At 34.8% G+C, this 18,660-nt stretch overlaps 1 protein-coding gene across 18 annotated transcripts in view; it reads left to right on the plus strand.

Moving 5' to 3' along the window:
- chl1b (cell adhesion molecule L1-like b) overlaps window positions 1-16,787 on the plus strand; it is a 66,314-nt gene extending 49,527 nt beyond the window's left edge. For 6 of the 18 annotated variants that reach the window (XM_058988668.1, XM_058988673.1, XM_058988672.1 and 3 more), the window contains 12 exons: window positions 840-1,062; window positions 1,869-1,984; window positions 2,847-3,051; window positions 3,421-3,543; window positions 6,102-6,281; window positions 7,431-7,472; window positions 8,190-8,303; window positions 9,898-10,011; window positions 10,718-10,879; window positions 11,675-11,806; window positions 12,005-12,077; window positions 12,892-16,787. In XM_058988668.1, coding sequence (XP_058844651.1) covers window positions 840-1,062; window positions 1,869-1,984; window positions 2,847-3,051; window positions 3,421-3,543; window positions 6,102-6,281; window positions 7,431-7,472; window positions 8,190-8,303; window positions 9,898-10,011; window positions 10,718-10,879; window positions 11,675-11,806; window positions 12,005-12,077; window positions 12,892-13,108 — 1,701 coding nt within the window. In that variant the 3' untranslated portion in view covers window positions 13,109-16,787. The remainder of the gene's footprint in view (window positions 1-839; window positions 1,063-1,868; window positions 1,985-2,846; window positions 3,052-3,420; window positions 3,544-6,101; window positions 6,282-7,430; window positions 7,473-8,189; window positions 8,304-9,897; window positions 10,012-10,717; window positions 10,880-11,674; window positions 11,807-12,004; window positions 12,078-12,891) is intronic. The other 12 variants (XM_058988682.1, XM_034023348.3, XM_058988674.1 and 9 more) reach the window with 11 other exon arrangements.
- The last annotated feature ends 1,873 nt before the right edge of the window (window positions 16,788-18,660 follow it).

Below are 18,660 nucleotides of genomic sequence, written 5' to 3' on the forward strand. Positions count from 1 at the left end.
GATGCATTCTTTCTCAAGCCTACAGTGACATTAAAGAGGTTACATAATGTGTCGAATCTGTCATCATTAATGCCCACAGTTTTATGGCCTGTAATTGTGTTTTCTGCTGTTTTGCTCGGGTATCCCACAGTGTGAAGCATGCCAAAAGATTATTTATTTATTTATTTTTATTTTATTTTATTTTTTTCTGTTCTTTTGATTCAGATTTTGCTTTCAATTCAGCAGGTTGCCATGCAATAGTACAATCCAGTATATTCAAGTAAAACTGTACTTAGTTTTTTCAGCTCAAATCTACTAGTTTGTCACAGAGCGTAACAAGAAAAATACAATAATTGGCTGTTTTTAAATAAGGGTGAGCTGCATACATTATACTGTTTGCTGTTCTCAAAATAAGAGTATGACTTGGTAAATATTGAACGGCAACCTTCAAAATTATTTTTTGTTTGCTTTTAGTTTTGATTAAGTTAATTGTATTTTAATAAATACAATTAATTGTTTTATGTTAATTGCATTATAATTCACTTATTTTCGCTCAAGCATAAAACACTTCACAGTGCCTTTCTACACTTTGACGTGTATCTTAACCACATTTAAGAGATTACAGGAGACATTTGTATAGATCATTGCAGCGACAGATATTTGGCATGAGCTGCAAAAGCAAACAGAAAGTAAGTGGGGAAAAAAAGAAGGTTCAATAGTGCTGAAAGGTTTAGTGACAACCTAATGCAGATTCTAAATGAGAAAAACTGGGCAAAAGTTCAGAAATTGATCCTAATATTTTGTAACTGTTGTGTAACCTTTATGTTTGTGTCTAAGTGTTCATTTTAACCTCATGTCAGCCTCTGAAGCCCATTGAACAGAATGGTCCTGGACTGGAGTACAAAGTAAGCTGGAGACGAAAAGGAGTTGAGGATAACTGGAATGAAGAAGTAGTGAAAAGGCATTCCTTCTTTATACGTAACACTCCAACATTTGAACCATACGAGATTCAAATCCAAGCGATAAATCATCTCGGCTTTGGTCCTGAGCCAAAAGTGGTGACTGGATTTTCAGGAGAGGATTGTGAGTGTATTTGAATTGTAATCCTTTCTGAGTGTAGCAAATAGGTGGAATGACCTATAGGATATTGAAATATCATCTGTGTAAGTGTTATAGATGTTTCCGACTGAAGAACGATCTTGCAGAAATGTACCTCTTTTACTGCCCTAATCATGGCAATCGAGGTTCATGTTATCAGAATATGATATCGAGTAAGCAAGGAACAACGATTTGAACAATACTGTATATGATCTTAAAAACAAAAGTAAATGAGTTTACCCATTCCCTCATATCGTATAGCGGACAGTAAACAATGCTGAGAGTGTTGAGTTACGACAACCAAATGGTATAGGAAAAAAACACAAACACGAATACAGTTTTTTTTTTCTTTTCGATGGCAGACATTTTAGTTGTAAATTATTTTTGTATTTCTAAATTCAGCACTATAGTGTTAAGTAGTTGGATTGTATTCTACACATGAACCACAATTAAAGAAGCATTCTTCCCCTTTAACAATAATTAGGCTTTACAGCCAACATTTTACATTCTGCTGTAGACTGGGAGGGCAGCTTGCTCCAGGCTTCCCACTAGCTCACATTTACCTGTTAATGTGCGGGGACCCGTCACTGCCAATTATATACAAATTCACTTTGCATAGCTTGTGCAATCTTCTGTGTCATCGCTTTCACATCTTTAGCTGGTGAAACTATTAGGATTGCTGAAGAATAAAATGTTTTGTCTGGAAAATGAATTTATTTGATATTGTATTGAAGATTTATGAGACCATCTGATAATGCCTGTCGCCGTTTTCATTCTGTTTTTTTTTTCAGTCCCAGAATCTGCTCCTCAAAATGTCACAGTGGAGATCATGAACAGCACAGTAATCAGGGTCAACTGGTTAAGAGTTCCACAGGAGAGTATCCGTGGCCATCTTGGGGGATATAGGGTTGGTTTTGGTTTAAATAACTTAAATGGTAAATGACTGAACACACTCCAGCTGCATCAAAGATCGGAAATACTGCTAAAGATCGCTCTTTCCAGTACAAGAAGGGGACATTTCACGTGTCTCTTGATATTTTACTTTTAGTAATGATTTTTTTTTATTATTTTTTTTATATTTCACTGATGGTGAAAATAGAATGTCTTTAAAAGGTGGGCATAAAAAAACTAAATATTTAGCCATTTAGCATTTGCTGTTTTTCAGGTAATAACTTAACTCCAGAGAAAATGATACATTTTTAATGTGACAACACTGTTTTTTTCTGCTTTAATAAATATTATGTTATATGGGTTTAATTAAAAAAACTTTGTCTTGTAGTGGAAAACTGTTGCCCTCTGGTGAACAAAATATGACCAACAGCTGCTGCTAATAATCAAACTTTGGTTTTGAGCATTACATGGTCCTTGTAAAGCATAGTTTGGGAGGATGGACAGCTCCAGGACAGTGCCACTTTCTCAGAGCCATGTCACTTCCCTTAGGGAATACCTTCATGGCATTCTTTTGATCTATTTAAGCTCCTGTATTCATTTAAATGGATATTTGTTTAAGTCATGCAAAGAAGATGTGTGTGTGTGTGCGTGTGTGTGAGGACCTTGAAAAAGGTCCAAGCACCAAAACAAACTACCATCCACGGTTTATAATGAAAATTCCACCACCTATTTAAATACTGTAGATACAGGGACAGGCAGGTATAACCTATACTGATTAACATTTTCCTCACCCATGTTGAACATTCCACATTAACCCGCTTGTAGCAAGACATTTTTTACTAAACTAAATACTGGACACTGAGCATATCTTGTTACAGGTTCACTGGTGGAAGGTGAGAAGCTTGCTGGAGGGGAAAAGAGGGCATAGCGAAAAACATTCTTTGACATTCCATGGGGACAGAAATCATGGAATGGTTCCAGGACTGAAACCTTTCTCTGAATACAGTCTAATCGTTATGGCTTTTAATGGGAGAGGAAATGGACCAGCAAGTACGCCTTTCACGTTTAAAACCCCAGAAGGAGGTAGGAAAATATTTTCACATTCCAGAAACAAAAAGTTACCTTTACATAATATATTGTTGAGCACACATTATTTTAAAGATTAAAAATATATAATTAAATACAGTAATAAATACAAAAACAATAATATATTTAGGAAAATGATATAATTCTGTACAAATGCACACATACACAAAGGTGAAAAAATAACTATTTGTGTGCAAGATGCTACTGGATAGAAGATAGAAGATTTTGAGGGGTTACAAAATCTCTTCAAATACTGTACTATATCTACCCATTACATGATTACAAGCGTGTTTCTAAAAGACCAGATACATTTTAGTTTAAGGTTATTTGAATGATATTATGTGACATCTGCTTAATGCTTTCCAGTTCCAGAACATCCTGCTTTATTGAGAGTTGCAAGTTTCAGTATGGATTCAATAACTCTCTTATGGGTACCACCACTGGAGCAAAATGGCATCCTCACAGGACACATGTTGCAATACCAACTGAGTGAGTACAAGTTAAAATGTTCACATCCAGTCTATGTATAAGTTGGAATTAACACAGGTAAATGGTTTGCTCAGTATTACATCGCTGGTGAATTAGGCAGTAAAAAAAGCAAATGTTGACAGGATTAACCAATCTTAAGTATTGGGTATGGCTTTTTATTGTAGTGTGATGACTGAACACAGTCATTAACCCAGATTTTAACCTCCACAGCATCTGGTATCATGACTTCTCTCTTGAGACTTCCCTAGCACCTGCGGTTGCTAGCATAATATAAACCACTCTGGGAATGTAACAATATATTTATTATTAGTATTGTATTATTAAAGCATAGTATAAACATAATTGAACAATAGACCATACAAATAAAATCCCATGCTTACAGATGGACAGATGGGCTAAAACAGACCAAATACCACTCCAACAAAAAAACTGGAAAGTAAAATGTTTCCCAGGGGTGTATTTCATAATGATTTCTTTTTAAATGTCTTCAAGGCAAAAATAGATACCAGTGAGACAGAGCTGAAATAGTTGAAGTTTTCCTTCTGGCGGGGGCTTGTCAATTTCTGATTCTGATCAAAATGAGAACTGCATCATATGCAGCAAGCTGCAGAAGGCTGTGTCAGGCTCTGCCAGCACATCCATTCTAGCCTGTAGGGCAGCATGCCAAATGATGAGGCTGTCCCTTGACATCAAGATCAATGGCACCAGCTCAGCTTCAGGGAATGCTTACACCCAATCCAACTAAAAATACCAGGGCACACACTTGCAGTGTTTCTGGGTTTCCTTTTCAATAAGCCTGTTAGAGTGGGACAGACTTTCAATTAGACATAGACCAGATGCTCTTGGAAGAGGAGGAAATTAACTAAAAAAAACATTCAGTTTGTCTTGTTTTCTTCTATATGAATATATTTGTTTGTAAATTACAGTACTTGGTTTACGAATTTTTGGCAGACACCCTTTTATATTCCTTTTTATTTATGCTAGTATCCCCAAATGATATTACTCTGTGGAGTCAAAAGTATGTTAGATATGCACATTTAAACTGCTTATAAAGCAGGACATATGTTATGTGCACCAGCGGAATTTGATGGATACTCCCAGCTGCTGAAAGACTAGACCGAACAGCTGAAAGCATGGGGGAAAAGCACGGAAGAAAAATATATAAATCACATCATCGTCTAGCATATGCTTTACAGATCTTTACATGTAAAACCAGTGTTACACCACTTCAAGGAGTTGTTACCTGAAGGGGATAATTCTGTCTTCAGGGTACCATTGGTAAAATAGGTGAACAAAGGTTTGCATATTTACTTTTTCTTCTACAGTGGCTAACGGTTATTTCTTTCCTTTTGCCTGTATTCTTCTTTGGTTTGGGGTATTTTACAGTTTACCATATTTGTATTTACCTTATTTATTTTTTACAATGCTCTGATGTGTTTTTCTGTCATTTGCCATGTTTGCTGGCGATTTACCCTCATTTCACAATACTTTGCTACACATTTACCATAGTATAGCATAGAAAATGAAATAGACACAAGCAGATTCCTGGGGAATAGATTCATTTATGAAACAAATGATACGGCATTTTGGTAAGATGACATTATAAAATGTGGCTATTAACCCTTTAAATTAACACATTTTCATGAAAGGTGAGTGACAGTAAAATTGACAATTGTATAGTCAATGGCAGAAGTATGTTTGAATCCTACTGGACAACTAGCTTAAAGTCAAGGTTTATTTTATGCTGTGGAACCAAAATAGTTTATTTTGCCCACGACATGAACCCTATGAAGTTAGATAAGTTTAAACATGAAATAAACAGCATAAAATATGTTCACAAATCTGTTAACTACAATTAAGTCTATTTGACAGATAAAAACAGTTTAATTTGCCTTACACAGAATGTGGTTTCGTGTAAAGTCTTACTGCTTGGGAAATCCTAGCTGTATAGAACAGTAATGGGAAAATAACTTCATAGTCATGGCCAGAGTGCCCTGCTCAATTAGTGAAATTATCTTTTTCAAACATCATGTGAAGTGCTTGATGAAAGACTAATCAGGGTTGGAAAATATTATAGGACAATGGAAATACAGTACGGGAAAAATAATCAAAGATGCACTTCTATTGTCTTGTGAGAAAAGTAAAAAGTATATGATGCCTTCAGTACTTATCTACAAGTGGCAATTGAACAGCTACAGCTACAACATACTGTAGTTTGGTTACTTAGCACTGCTGTTAAGAATTCCCATTAAACCACATCATGTAGTGATGGTACTGGAATCTCACGTCTTCTTATACCCCAGTGCAAAGGTTTCCTGCACTCTGATTGGTTATGAACCGGTCCTTAATCCCTGTAATAATTTACAGACCGAATCAAAACAATGACTTTCCTCAAAAAAGTGACCAATAGCTGTTAATGCCCTCTTTGTCTGGATATGTTCCTTAATTGCCATCTTCTTCTGCCTCCTCTTCCAATGATTTAATAATCTGTGATGGATGAAAAATACAAAAAAAAACTACAGTAGGTGGTAAAATGTTCCTTTTGTCCTTTATTTCAGTTAATGACACAGAAGAGCTAGGCAACCTGCACAACATCACCATCTCAGACCTTACAGTGACCAGGTGGAAGGTTGGGGGCTTGGAGACAAGCAGCAAGTACAAGTTCTATATGAGTGCCTGCACCAGGGTGGGCTGTGGAAAACCAATTACAGAAGAAGGAATAACCACCATGGAAGGAGGTAAAAGGGAAGGAGGGAAGATATACGAAAGCTGCCAAGCTTGTCATATTTCCATCATTGTACCACTATATTCATAGGCTTATCATGGTGGGTGTGCCATTTATCATTTTGATAAATGTACAACTATATATTGAATTGACAGTGAAAACTAAATGCAGAAATGCTCAGTTTGGAACAAAGCACATACATCTAGTAGATGCAGGGTAGAAACTGCAGTTCATAATTGTATGGAAGAAAGCTTTGTCAATGTTACAGCTGCCTTGTTCTGTAGCAAAATTAAGAGGGCTTTCAAACCTTTTTTTAAAGATTTCATATCGAGCTTTTTTGTCACCTGATTTCTGTCTCATCTATTCAGCAAGGATTTCTGCAGTGCAAGGAATATTTGTTGTACCCATGAACTGGTGTACACTATGTTAAGCTTGAGGACTTGCATTGCAGTTTATTAAACTGAGGAGTTTTAAGGTTTAGGGCCAGCATTCATTTTAGGATTAGGGGTTACATTGAGGTTAGTAATCATAAATAAAAACTGAAATGTTGGTTCTGCTTTGTGACATGATTCAGCAGGAACCGTTTAGATTCCATACACACACTGTACAGTACAGTTGATACAACACACAACATACATTGGTTAATTTTTTAGATATCCGTAGGCATCAACTATTTATTTATTTATTTATTTATTTATTTATTTATTTATTTATTTTTGTTGAATTATCCTGGTTTTGAAACTGCACAATCATTTTTATTTTTATTTTAGATATTGCTAAATGATTGCCACTTATATTGTACTTGAAATGCAGTCATTTTGTTTTAATAGACACGTTGAAACATCGGACCCCTAGGGTAATACCCTTCACACCCCTAGTAATATACTTTTTTGAACAACAAAACAACATTGAAATTAAATACATTTATAACAGCATTTAGCAAATAAAATCTTTTCACAGATAATATAGTTTAAACATATATAGCAAAGGTGTTTTGCTAATCTTTTGAGGCAACTATTATCTCTTTGTACTGCATGTTTCTTGTACTTCATATTTCCTTCTTTTAACCTGTTGCAATACATGCATGGTATACAATTTAACGGTGGTATGAACTGAAGTATTACTTTTATTGTATTACTCTTACCTTTGTTTCTTTTAAAAGATTTTACTTCAGCTACAGCGACGGCAGGTGATACAAACTTCAGTATGTAGTTTTCAGTTTCTTTAGCAGTAGAAAATAATGAAATTACTCCCACCTTCACATATTAGAATTAACTAACCTCTTTGTATTAGTACCCTCAGGCTTCAAACTTGAAAATAATGATGGTATTTGCAGCAGCTATTATCCTCTAGAAAACCCCAAAAAGGAAACTGCATCTCCATGTAATGCAATATAATCACCATTAGAGGCCTGATGGTATAATTAAAACATAATAACCATATTCAATTTAAACATGTCTCTCAAAACAACACTGTCGCAGTCTAGCACTAAATGAAAGTCAAAGAACACTGCAAGATGAGCTGTACAATAAGCAATTACATATTTTAACCCAGCGTTTAACTCATATGGTCATATGTTACACAGTACACACTACTAGAAATAAGTACAGCATATACATATTATTGTATGCATAATAATGATTTATTTGTCCTAACTATTTTGTTAATGAAATTGCAATACATTATGCAGTGCTATTTGCAGTATATGAAATCATACCAATTAAAAGATATGCCATACGTTTTACTAGGAGTGTACAGTAATTCTAAGTGTGTTGCGGTTTAAAACACTAATATAGAGCTTGTATGCACAGAAAAAGCTACTAATGAATACTATCTGATGTAGCTTCCTTGGGTACTAATATTCCTTCTAACCTGATGCTGAATGCATATGCTCAAAAGTCTATCTCTGCTCTTTTTTCAGGACACACCACCACTCTTTCTATTCCAACTACTACTCTTTCTCCAGTTGCCAATGTCTCTCTGTCTTCCATAGGTATTCAATTATTTCCAAACTTCCCTAAAATTGTTTGTTCTGGTGAGAAAAAAAATATATACTATACTGCTTATTCGGGCTATAGTTGTAACTACCAGTAAATTGCTTTTTAACATTGACTGACTCAAGTAAGTTAATCAAGGGGTTTGTATAAGATCAAACACTGCAAGGCCAAGGGTCAAATTGTTTGTTCAGCCATCCAGTATGATTTATATTATTTCATGTATGCACTCTGCTGGTAATGACCTGTTTTGCTATATGTGATGCCAAGATTTGTATGCTACCTGGTAATGACCTGAGATTTATAAACACCATCCCTAAATCAGTAACCCATGTGGGGAAGCCTCAAACCAGAGCTCTCATATTGCAAATGGCACACCAGACTTGGGAGAATTGATACATAGATTAAGTAGTTTTGGCTGCAGAACCACCACCAAGTACTATGATATCCTAGTTTATAAGGCAATGCTGCAGTGCTACCATAAAATCAAGGACTTATGTACTGTATTTGCAAACTTAACAAATACATATACCTTTTGTTTTTTTTATAACAAATGCAAAAAATAAACAAATACAACTGCTCAAACAGCCAAGAAAACCTGTCACTCCATTTTCCACAGGGCCCCATTTCACTGCAGTGCTGAAGTCCTAAGTTTTAGTAGCTTTATATTTGTGTATTCCGATACTATACAAAGTGACATTGAAGAACATGATATGATTTTTATTGTTTAAAGAAGCAAACCTCATTTACGTAGAGACTTCAAAAGAATGTGTTGGTACAGTAGATATAAGTCTCCTACTTGGCAGATTTCTTTGCACTGAAAACGAACATCTTTTATGAGTTCTCTTCCTGATAAAGCATCCTGCTGTGGCAGCAGCAGCTTTCAGCAGGATTTAATATCAGCGAAAATAGGAAGATGATAAACGCTTGCTGAGAGTTGGATATGTTCAGTTTAAGTCTCATGTCATTGTGTGGTGCACCTGTAAAGTGATTCAATATAAAATACTGGTAAACAACACCATATCGTATGTGTATTACAGTATTATTATTATTATTATTATTATTATTATTATTTTTATTATTATTATGTGTATGAAAAACACAATCAGTATGCTGAAGTGATTTGAATCCCATAGGAATATCTATGTCTTTCCCTGAATACAGCAACTGAAGAGTAAATATTTCCAATACATTGTTCAAAGATTGGTCATAATCAGCAATTTACTGGTATTGGCCATTGGAAACAGACATTTGTCCATATCATTTCAAAACATGTCTTCCAATCCACTTCATTTGGGCTTGGCAGAATATACCTGTTGCAACACTCCAAGTGCTGTTAATTAAGTCACGTGTAATTTCTAAATTACAGTACCTTTATATTTCAGCTTGTATTCTATTATGATGTGATATCAAAAACAACTCATTATCAATGTAATACATCATTAAACCTGTTTAATCTTGCTATCTGCTGGTAATTTTCTATGAACCAGCAGGCATGTATTTCCTAGCTTTTATATAATTGTATGGTAATTACAGTTCCTGCTGTTCGCATTGCATAATTGAACCATAACTGTCTTAACTTTCCTACTAACCATAATCTACTTTTGCTTCTCTTCTTTCCTTCTTGTTCGTTAGAACCAGCCTTACTGAACATTAGTTCTTCTGTTAGTGACACCAAAGCTAACATTAGCTGGATTACTGGGATGGCACAAAAGGAATCTGAGTTTTACATTGCATATATGAATAACCGTAAGCCACTGGTCCTTTCCACTTTATTGTCTTTAGTTTCTCCACTTCCCATTAGCCTGACTTAGGCTAAAGTAACAATTAAGAAAATGGGAATATTTTTTTTACTCAGTTGTATCTGTAAAAGTGTACTAAGTATTCTACTAAGTATTGACATACATTTTTTATACATACACCGCATCGAGCATGATCCCTTGGATGATGTATTGAATAAACTGAACATTTATCCTGTTAATACATTTATGAGCCACTCAAATGGATTTTAGTGTCCTTGGCAAAAAAAAAAAAAAGATTATAATGATAATGAAATCTTTTTGAATGACATATTACAGAGCGAGGAGCAATTAAATAGTGTTTGTATGTTTTTAAAACAGTGTCCCATCTTTGTTTTCATACTTTCACACAGTGGCTTTCTTGACAGAATAGTAGAGCAATACACTTTGAAACTCTTTCCAATTTGATTTATTTCTGATAAACAACATCCATTGAATCGAAACGGAAGGGTTTGTAAGTTTGGCACCATTACCATAATATCTAGAAAACAAGCACATAATGTGAGCATGACAAAATAAAAAAAACATACATGAATACTGTGATAATCACTAAACATTCGGTGCTTCCTTGGTCATTAATATGCTTGCTGAACTTTAACAATGTAAAAATAACAACTATTTACTATTTAATTGGTTGTGCACCTTTCATACTGTAGGTAAAGGTAACTGGAAGATTTCAGAAGCAGTAAATATTTCACACAATTTCCACATCATTGAGGGACTTGATCCTGGATCTGAATATACAATCCGTCTTATGACTAAGAACTGGGTTGATAATACTAGTATTTTTGAAGATGTGGTCGAGACCAGGGGGAAAGGTGAGGAGTTAACCCTGTTTAAAAAGGCATTCTTAGAGAAATGATCAGTACCTTAAAAAAACTACATACTAGATATTTGAAGTACAAAAATTTACAAGATTATCTTTTTTTAACACAGTATAGTATATTAATGGTAATTGATTTTCCCCATTAATATTGATATTTTAATTGTATAAAGTTTACCTTAGACTGGGACATGTTTCAAAACTTTGTGTAAACCTTATACTGACAAATTGGAAATGAATTTGCAGACTAGATTCCAGTACTATACCTACAAGTGGTAGAACGACATCTCTTTTGCCAGAGTTGTTGATGTAGCTGCTTTTTGACTGTGTTTACAATGACATACTACTCTTTGAAAACACATTATTACATTGTAGCATTTTTTTTTAGGTGTTATGGTGATCTTTTTGGTTTTCCTTTCACTGTTCTTGTGCTTATGTTTATTCTAACCAAAATCCTTTTGCTAAAGAGACACTTTTGCATGACCTGCTTGCTCTTTGCTTTGGTGGCTTGGCTTATATACACAGTGAAACCCTCTGTGTGACACTATTTAAAATAACTTTTATGAGAAAGAAGCTTCCACCCAGGTTGCTGAACTTCACGGTTAGAAAGAACTCAAGCAAGAATATAATTTATCTTATTGATTATATGAGGATGCTATTTATTTTATACCATATGTTGACATTTGATTGCAATATTTCGTCAGCATTCAAATACAAAGAAGCTATAAATAATGAAATACAATTTATTAATACAGTTGAAATAATAATCATGGTTTGTTGCATCCAACAGCTTATGCAGGTATCTATGATGGGATTTCCACACAAGGATGGTTCATTGGCGTGATGTGTGCTGTAGCTCTTCTTACCTTAATTATGCTCATTGCCTGCTTTGTCCAGAGGAATAAAGGCGGGAAATATTCAGGTATGTGTAAACTTTTTATTTTAGTATGTTGTATTGCAAATTGTGACAAGTATGCTTAAAAAATGTGTTTATGTGAATATCTTTAGGTTATTTTTGTTTCAGTAATATGGTTGGAAAAAGTGCCAAAAATTTACTTTAAGGGTTAAGCAAATATTCAAAAGAAAATGTGCCAGAATTACAATACATTTTCTATTTCAGTGAAAGAAAAAGAAGATTTACATCCAGACTTAGAATCCCCAGGAATTATTGATGATACTTTCTGTGAATACAGGTAAAATATATATATTTTCTTGAACTTGAGTTTTATTTAGTCTTGAATTGTGTTTTCTGTACCATTAACACTTTGCATTGTTTATGCATGTTAATCGTTTGCATAGTGTTCTTACATATTTCTTTTATTTTGAAAGCAAACCTTACATAAAAGAGTTTTATAAGGACCATCACAGACATCCATGTTCCAGACACATTCTCATCTAGGTAACTGTTGAATGTAGGTAGTAAACAGTAACTCATACTGATAAAGCTGTTGTTTATGTTTCAGTAGAGCTGTTGTGTGTGTTTATTGTGTGTATTGTAGTCAATATTAAGCAGTATAAATCTACACCATTGAATGGTAAGCAGTTGCATCTTACTACTGTAAATATGAATTGTTCATTTGAGAACATTTTTTAGGGTTCATCATACTGAATGTAATTTTATTAAACCATAAATGGGTATAAATTTACATGTGTACTCGTGGACCTGCAGGGGGCAGCATTCTCTCTTAGCACAGTCAGTAGATCAAAGACTCAACCTACACTTTAGTTTATCAAATCCAATAGAGTCAAAGTAAAGTCTGCATCATCAGGATGAATGTTTCATTCAAGATTCAAGTTGATTGTTTTTACTGTGGGTTTCTTATTTTAAAATCTTACCACATGATATAATACAATCCAAATCCCATTAACACTGTTGGCATCTTTGTATACAAGTACAAGAAATGGCCAACATAAAAAGAAAACAAATGTTGTGTGAAGTATAAAATTAATTTAAAAAAAAAATGCTTTGATAACACTCTTCATTGCTTTTCACACTTCTAAATTAAGTGATAATGATGAAAAACCACTAAAGGGAAGCCTTCAGTCGCTGGATGGAGAAATTAAAGCTGCAGAGAGTGGTGACAGTCTTGCCGGTTATGGAGATGAAGAGCATGATCAGTTCAATGAAGACGGCTCTTTTATTGGAGAGTATGCTGCACACAAGAACAAAGGGCCTGTGGGGGTGAATGGAAGCTCAAAAGGATTACATCAAGTTACTGCATAAGGAAATGGACACAACACTTATTTTGTGTCACAACTGTAGACAATACAGTATTCTGAACGGGAGTGTAAAACATATTCTCTGAAGCACAATTTCGAATGAGAAATCCTGAATAGTACTATTGTATGCCACACTGCCATTTCAAGCTCACTGTATGGCAAGTGCCTGCATACTGTGTGAGACTTGGAATAATTGTTTTCAAATTTGTACATTTGTGGTTCGTTTTATACATTGTCTGATGAAATATAAACTTTGCTTCTACTGTTTTTGAAAACGCAACACTGTTCATATTTTGATCTTAAGATAAAAGAAACTGTGATATCTTCTGTCAATTGATGTATGACTGAAATGAGAAATGCATGTGTAGCATTTTACTGTCAGTGTCATATGTAGCTGAATATATTTTATCCAGCTCCACATGTATAATCCAATGCCTATACATAGCAGTCACGTGTGCATCGCTAGATATGAAGACAGTTTTGATCTCTTGCAGCAGAAATGTAATATTATGTAAAAAAAGAACCCTGATTAGATAAAGAAATGTGTTATTATTGGCAATTGTATGTCCACTACATGCACTGTAGTAAAAAACTAAAAGAAAAAAGAATCCCTTAAATCTGATACTTAAACATGCATGCCAGTAGTCCAGAAATTAAGTATAGATTGAAAATGTCATTTAATATTAAACTATTTAAAGTGTTTAGACTTTAGAAGCTACTCAAATGTATTTGTGTCAAAAGGCAGATAATATTTATCTGAACCCTAGCAGTATGTTAAAAAAAAATATAAAATATATATATATATCTCAGTATGTTTACTTTTGTGAAATTCAGGGGACATGAACCAGGGCTTCGCTATTTCCTAATTTCACCTGTCTATCGTCATTGGCTCCCTATTTAAACCCAGTCACAGCTCAGCTCTTTCTCCTGTGGGTGAATATTGATTCTCACTTCCGATCTAGAGTTCCCATAACTCCACCGGTTCTTTGTGCAGTCAGAAGGGACCACTGGACACACTGTTCTTTCACAGCTCACGTGCTTTATCTTGCCTCATGAAAAAAGGCTCTGTCTTACTTCCTCCTTTATCCTCCTGGGACATGACCCTCATACTCTTAGTGCTTGAATTCCATAACTAACAATTATTTGTGTTCTTTCAGATTCTCTTTTCTTCCTTACGTCAAGGCTTCGTATGAGCCGTTCCATCCTTTGAGGGTCAAATCCGGTCGTTAACTGGGACCCAGATGCGAGGCCGAACCTATAACGACCCTGATAAGTCAGAGGACTCTGTTTTTAGGGGCACGGAGGCCGATAGGGCCAGCCTCAACTACATAGGGAAGGCTCTCTCGATTGGAGTTCAGCCCATCCTTTTTTCTCTCTCTCTCGCTCTAGAGGCCGACACTCCCTTCCTCTCGCAGCCCTGGTTCCCACCCTGTGAAATATATATATATATATATATAATCACACACACACACACACACACACATTTACTTCAGGTTATTTCAATGTTCTGCCATAAAACAAATCACTGAAAGCTTCCAGGGTTTTAATTTGTGTTTTTAGTATTGTCACATCCCTAATCTGGGACCTGATGTACTGCAAACACAGGTTCTCGTTCACAAGGCTGTAATCTCATTCAATATAAAGTGGATACACAGAAAAAAAAGAGTGTATTATATTTTATGGTTCTGTGTTAAGTTAAACCAGCTGCCTAGTTTGTGTCTGCTGGTAAAAAGAAAATAAATTGTGATATTCAGGGGCATGAAGAAATTATAGACATTTCAACAAATCTGCTCAAAAGGTCAAGCTGTACAGTGTATATTTCCTTTCTATAAAGCCTTTATCAAAATGCATGGCACTTTTTGAACAATTACAGCTTGGTTTTAAGTACACCTACTTTTTGTCTTTTGTTATGTGTGACAGATTTTTTTCTTTATCCAAGATTTTGCATATTTGTCAATTGTGATAATATTCATTACAGAGAACCCAATTGACATTTACAGATGTCATGTATTCATTTTGGAGAAAGTTTATTTTGACAGATTTTGACAAGAAACATCTTCTCTCAATGACAAACCCTTAACATACTGAATCCTAACCGGGTTGTGCCGTTTCTTTTCTCCCTCTATGGTATGGGTGTGCAAGGAGTTGAGATTCATCACAACTGGACAGTGTTATTTTGGGTAGCAGAGGTCAGATAATTTGTGAAATCTGAGATGGCATGTCATTAGTAATCAGTATCTTGTATAACCCAAATTGCTTGCATTAGCTTGCACAAAATAAAATTATGGAACCATAACTAAAAAAATATTGTTCAATTGAGAATCAAATCAATAGAAATGCGTGGGATTGACAGATGTGTTTTTGATAAGAATAAGATAATGTCAGAACTTGTTAGCTTCAGGCTATTTTGTTACTAAACATGCCATTGCCCAAACATAATGGATGTTGTTTTGCCACAAAGCAGAAATACATTGCTGATACTAGTCAACACCAGATACTTCCCATTCCTAGTGCCCATTAAATTCAAACTAGAAGGCTGGAGTGACTGATTCATTGAGCTGCATTTGGTTATTGTAAAATGAGTGCTGTGTAGTGGTTAACGAAACACATTGACTTTTGACATTGACACAAAAGTGTCAGGGCTGAGTGGTCCCAAATGCTGTTTTCAGCAGCCAGATATGCTTTGTTTTTGCCAGGCCATAATGGGTATCAGTCCTACATTGGATTGTTTTGTCTGATTTTATTGGGGCAGTAGCCTACTATTTTTGACAGCTGCTGTTATAAAAACATTACGCTAGTCATTGCTGTTTAGAATCTATATTAAGCACTGAAACTGGATGCTGACCAATCAACATTAAAATGAATACTTGCATTCTTCTTTTCAGAACCAAATACACCTTTCTGAAATTTGTATCTGTTTTACGGGTTGTTGAGGTTTTATTTCCACTACACCTTTTTTTTTATTCTCCAGAAAATAAATGTTGATGGTAATGTTAATCAGAATATTAATCTGGTATTGGTATTGGGGGTTATCAAGTTTTTTGAAGACACCCCTCGAATACTGTTTGAACCCGATTTCAACCTGGTCATGCATTTTCAGCAGTCATGTCCCCAATCACAGGTTGTTTCATACATTAAACTTTGGAATAATCTTTTTTGTGGGTTGGATTTAGAAAATATCACTTTGATCTGTCCATTCAAGTACCAAAAGAACATGATTTGGTTTTATTAACTGTACATGACATCTGTTCTGTAGTTAAAAATGACCTTGTGCACCCTTACTTTAGTGGAAATAATTGTTACTGTTGAACCAAAGTTTATTTTTTATTTGTTATCCTACCTGTATAAAAGCTTTTCTTTCATCACTTGTATCAAGTTTAACATTGACCTGTTTTTATAATTTGATATTTTCGGCATATCTTGGTATTAATGGAATCAGCAACTGAAAAAAGAATATATTTGATATTGTACCGTGGCATCTGATAAAGTTGTGAATAATAGCATCCCAATTCATATTTGCCACTTATGTTTGCCAGTTTCTATTTACAGCAGCCAGTACAATGTGGTAGTTTAAAGCATGAAGCAGACTTGATAAACTATAGGTTGCAAGCCTTTCTATGTGTTTTTTGCATATTGTATTGTTTTATTTTAATAGTTTATTAATAAAGTTCTCAAAATGCATATATTAGGTCTATATAGTATTCATTGTGAGATACATTTCTGTTACCCAACATGTTGCTACAGTACATGGCCTCCAAATCTAAGCTATTTAGTGCCATGGAGACAAATTGGTTCAGAAGTAGAAAGTTTTGCCTCTTAACTCTCAATAGTAGAAAACAACTTCAAGTTGAATCCACCGCCAAACTTTTATGAAGTTTCCCTGTTGGTTAATAGGTTATATATTTTAACCTCTCAGTCACAGTGTAATTGGATGCAAAATGCTTTTGAAGAAATTAGATAGAATCTCAGCACTGGAAAATTAGTTTCTTCATCTCATCCATTAGACTTTTGCGGTTTTTCATTTTCTTTTCCGTGTAGTCCAATTCGATTAAGATAAGGACATTGAGCAGGCCATAGAAATACTGTTTTGTTTTTTGTTTTTTAAATCAAATTAGCTGCTTTCTAAAGTGCAGTAGGGTTCATTATACAGCTGAATGTATCTTAGAGCACAATTGAGTTACTTCCAGCTAATGTTGCTTTATTAAGGTTACTGTGTCACATATTTTTGCAAAAGGTTTGCATTGGAATTATGATTGACATGCTTTACAACTTGCAAACTATTCTGATGCATTGTATTAATAGTGTAACAGATGAAAAGCATGCTTTTGACACCCTGAAGTGCATTATCCTGGGAATCAAAGAAGTGTTGGACCACGAACCAACTGCAGGAAAAGTTAGCCATCGATAAGAAAGGAAAAGCAGGGAACATGCACTTTACATTTCTAAACCTTTCATGTTTGGATGCTCCAATCAAATACTTTTTTTTTGGGGGGGGGGGGGGGGGGGGGTTGGAGAAAATGAAAGCTGAGTAGAAGAAGATTGCATGTCTGAGGCTGTGAGATAGAGTTGCAATGGAATTATTTGCCAAGCTCAGCGGGAGAACTGGGTTGCACAAGGCCCTACCTTCTCATTAAAACCAGAATGAAACTTACAGTACCATGCATAACTAAATCTGAAAAAGGGACACTGTATGGGCAAATGCATTACAGCTGATTATTCAAGTTGTAAATTCTGAGAAATATTTCGTTTTCTTAATGCATGTGAAGCAGAAGAATGCGAGGAAATGGTTAGCACACTGATAACAAACAATAGGCCTATTGTACTGTACAATATTAAAACATGCACTTTTCAAATTAATCTACAGTTCATGATTTAAATGTTCTTGGCCTTACAAGCAATTTAAAATGTCCTGCTGGGAGCGTGAATGCATTTTCCCCCCTTGTAGTAAGCATTGCTGAGCAGTGCTGTGAAAGATGCAGAACTACCTTCAGCTACAAATATAGTGAAGTAAAGGCACTTTCAAGTACTGAAATTATTTGGGAGTAAGCTGCTTACATGACCCCCCCTTGTTGGTGCTTTACTCTGTCTTGTCTGCTATAATGCCTTATTCAAATCAGTTAAAAAAATAAGCAGAGGTTAGACTGAGATGCCTTATTGTCTGCAGAATGATTTATAAGGACTGTTCATATGCTTGTGGTTGATGCAGTGCACAGCAGAATGTAATAATGAAAGGTTGGGCAATTTTATTGAGTGGAGCAGAGTATGGTAACAGAAGGATTTAGCATCAATAAAGGAAGACAGCCATTACTTATTTATTTTTTTGATGAATATGTTATTGACTATGAATATTAAATAATGTCATTACATTTCAGTGGTCACTAATGGATATAAAATATAATGTTCTAAATATGCCATCCGGTTTCTCCTGTTGATTCACTGCAGGGAAAAAAAAAAAAATATATATTATATATATATATATATATATGTACCACATTAATAAAAAAATGTGGTATTAGGCAAGTTAAGCATACAAAAAGTGTCAATTGAGCAAAGCAG

This window comes from Acipenser ruthenus, chromosome 16, assembly GCF_902713425.1.
Source record: "Acipenser ruthenus chromosome 16, fAciRut3.2 maternal haplotype, whole genome shotgun sequence".
Classification (NCBI taxonomy): Eukaryota; Metazoa; Chordata; class Actinopteri; order Acipenseriformes; family Acipenseridae; genus Acipenser; species Acipenser ruthenus.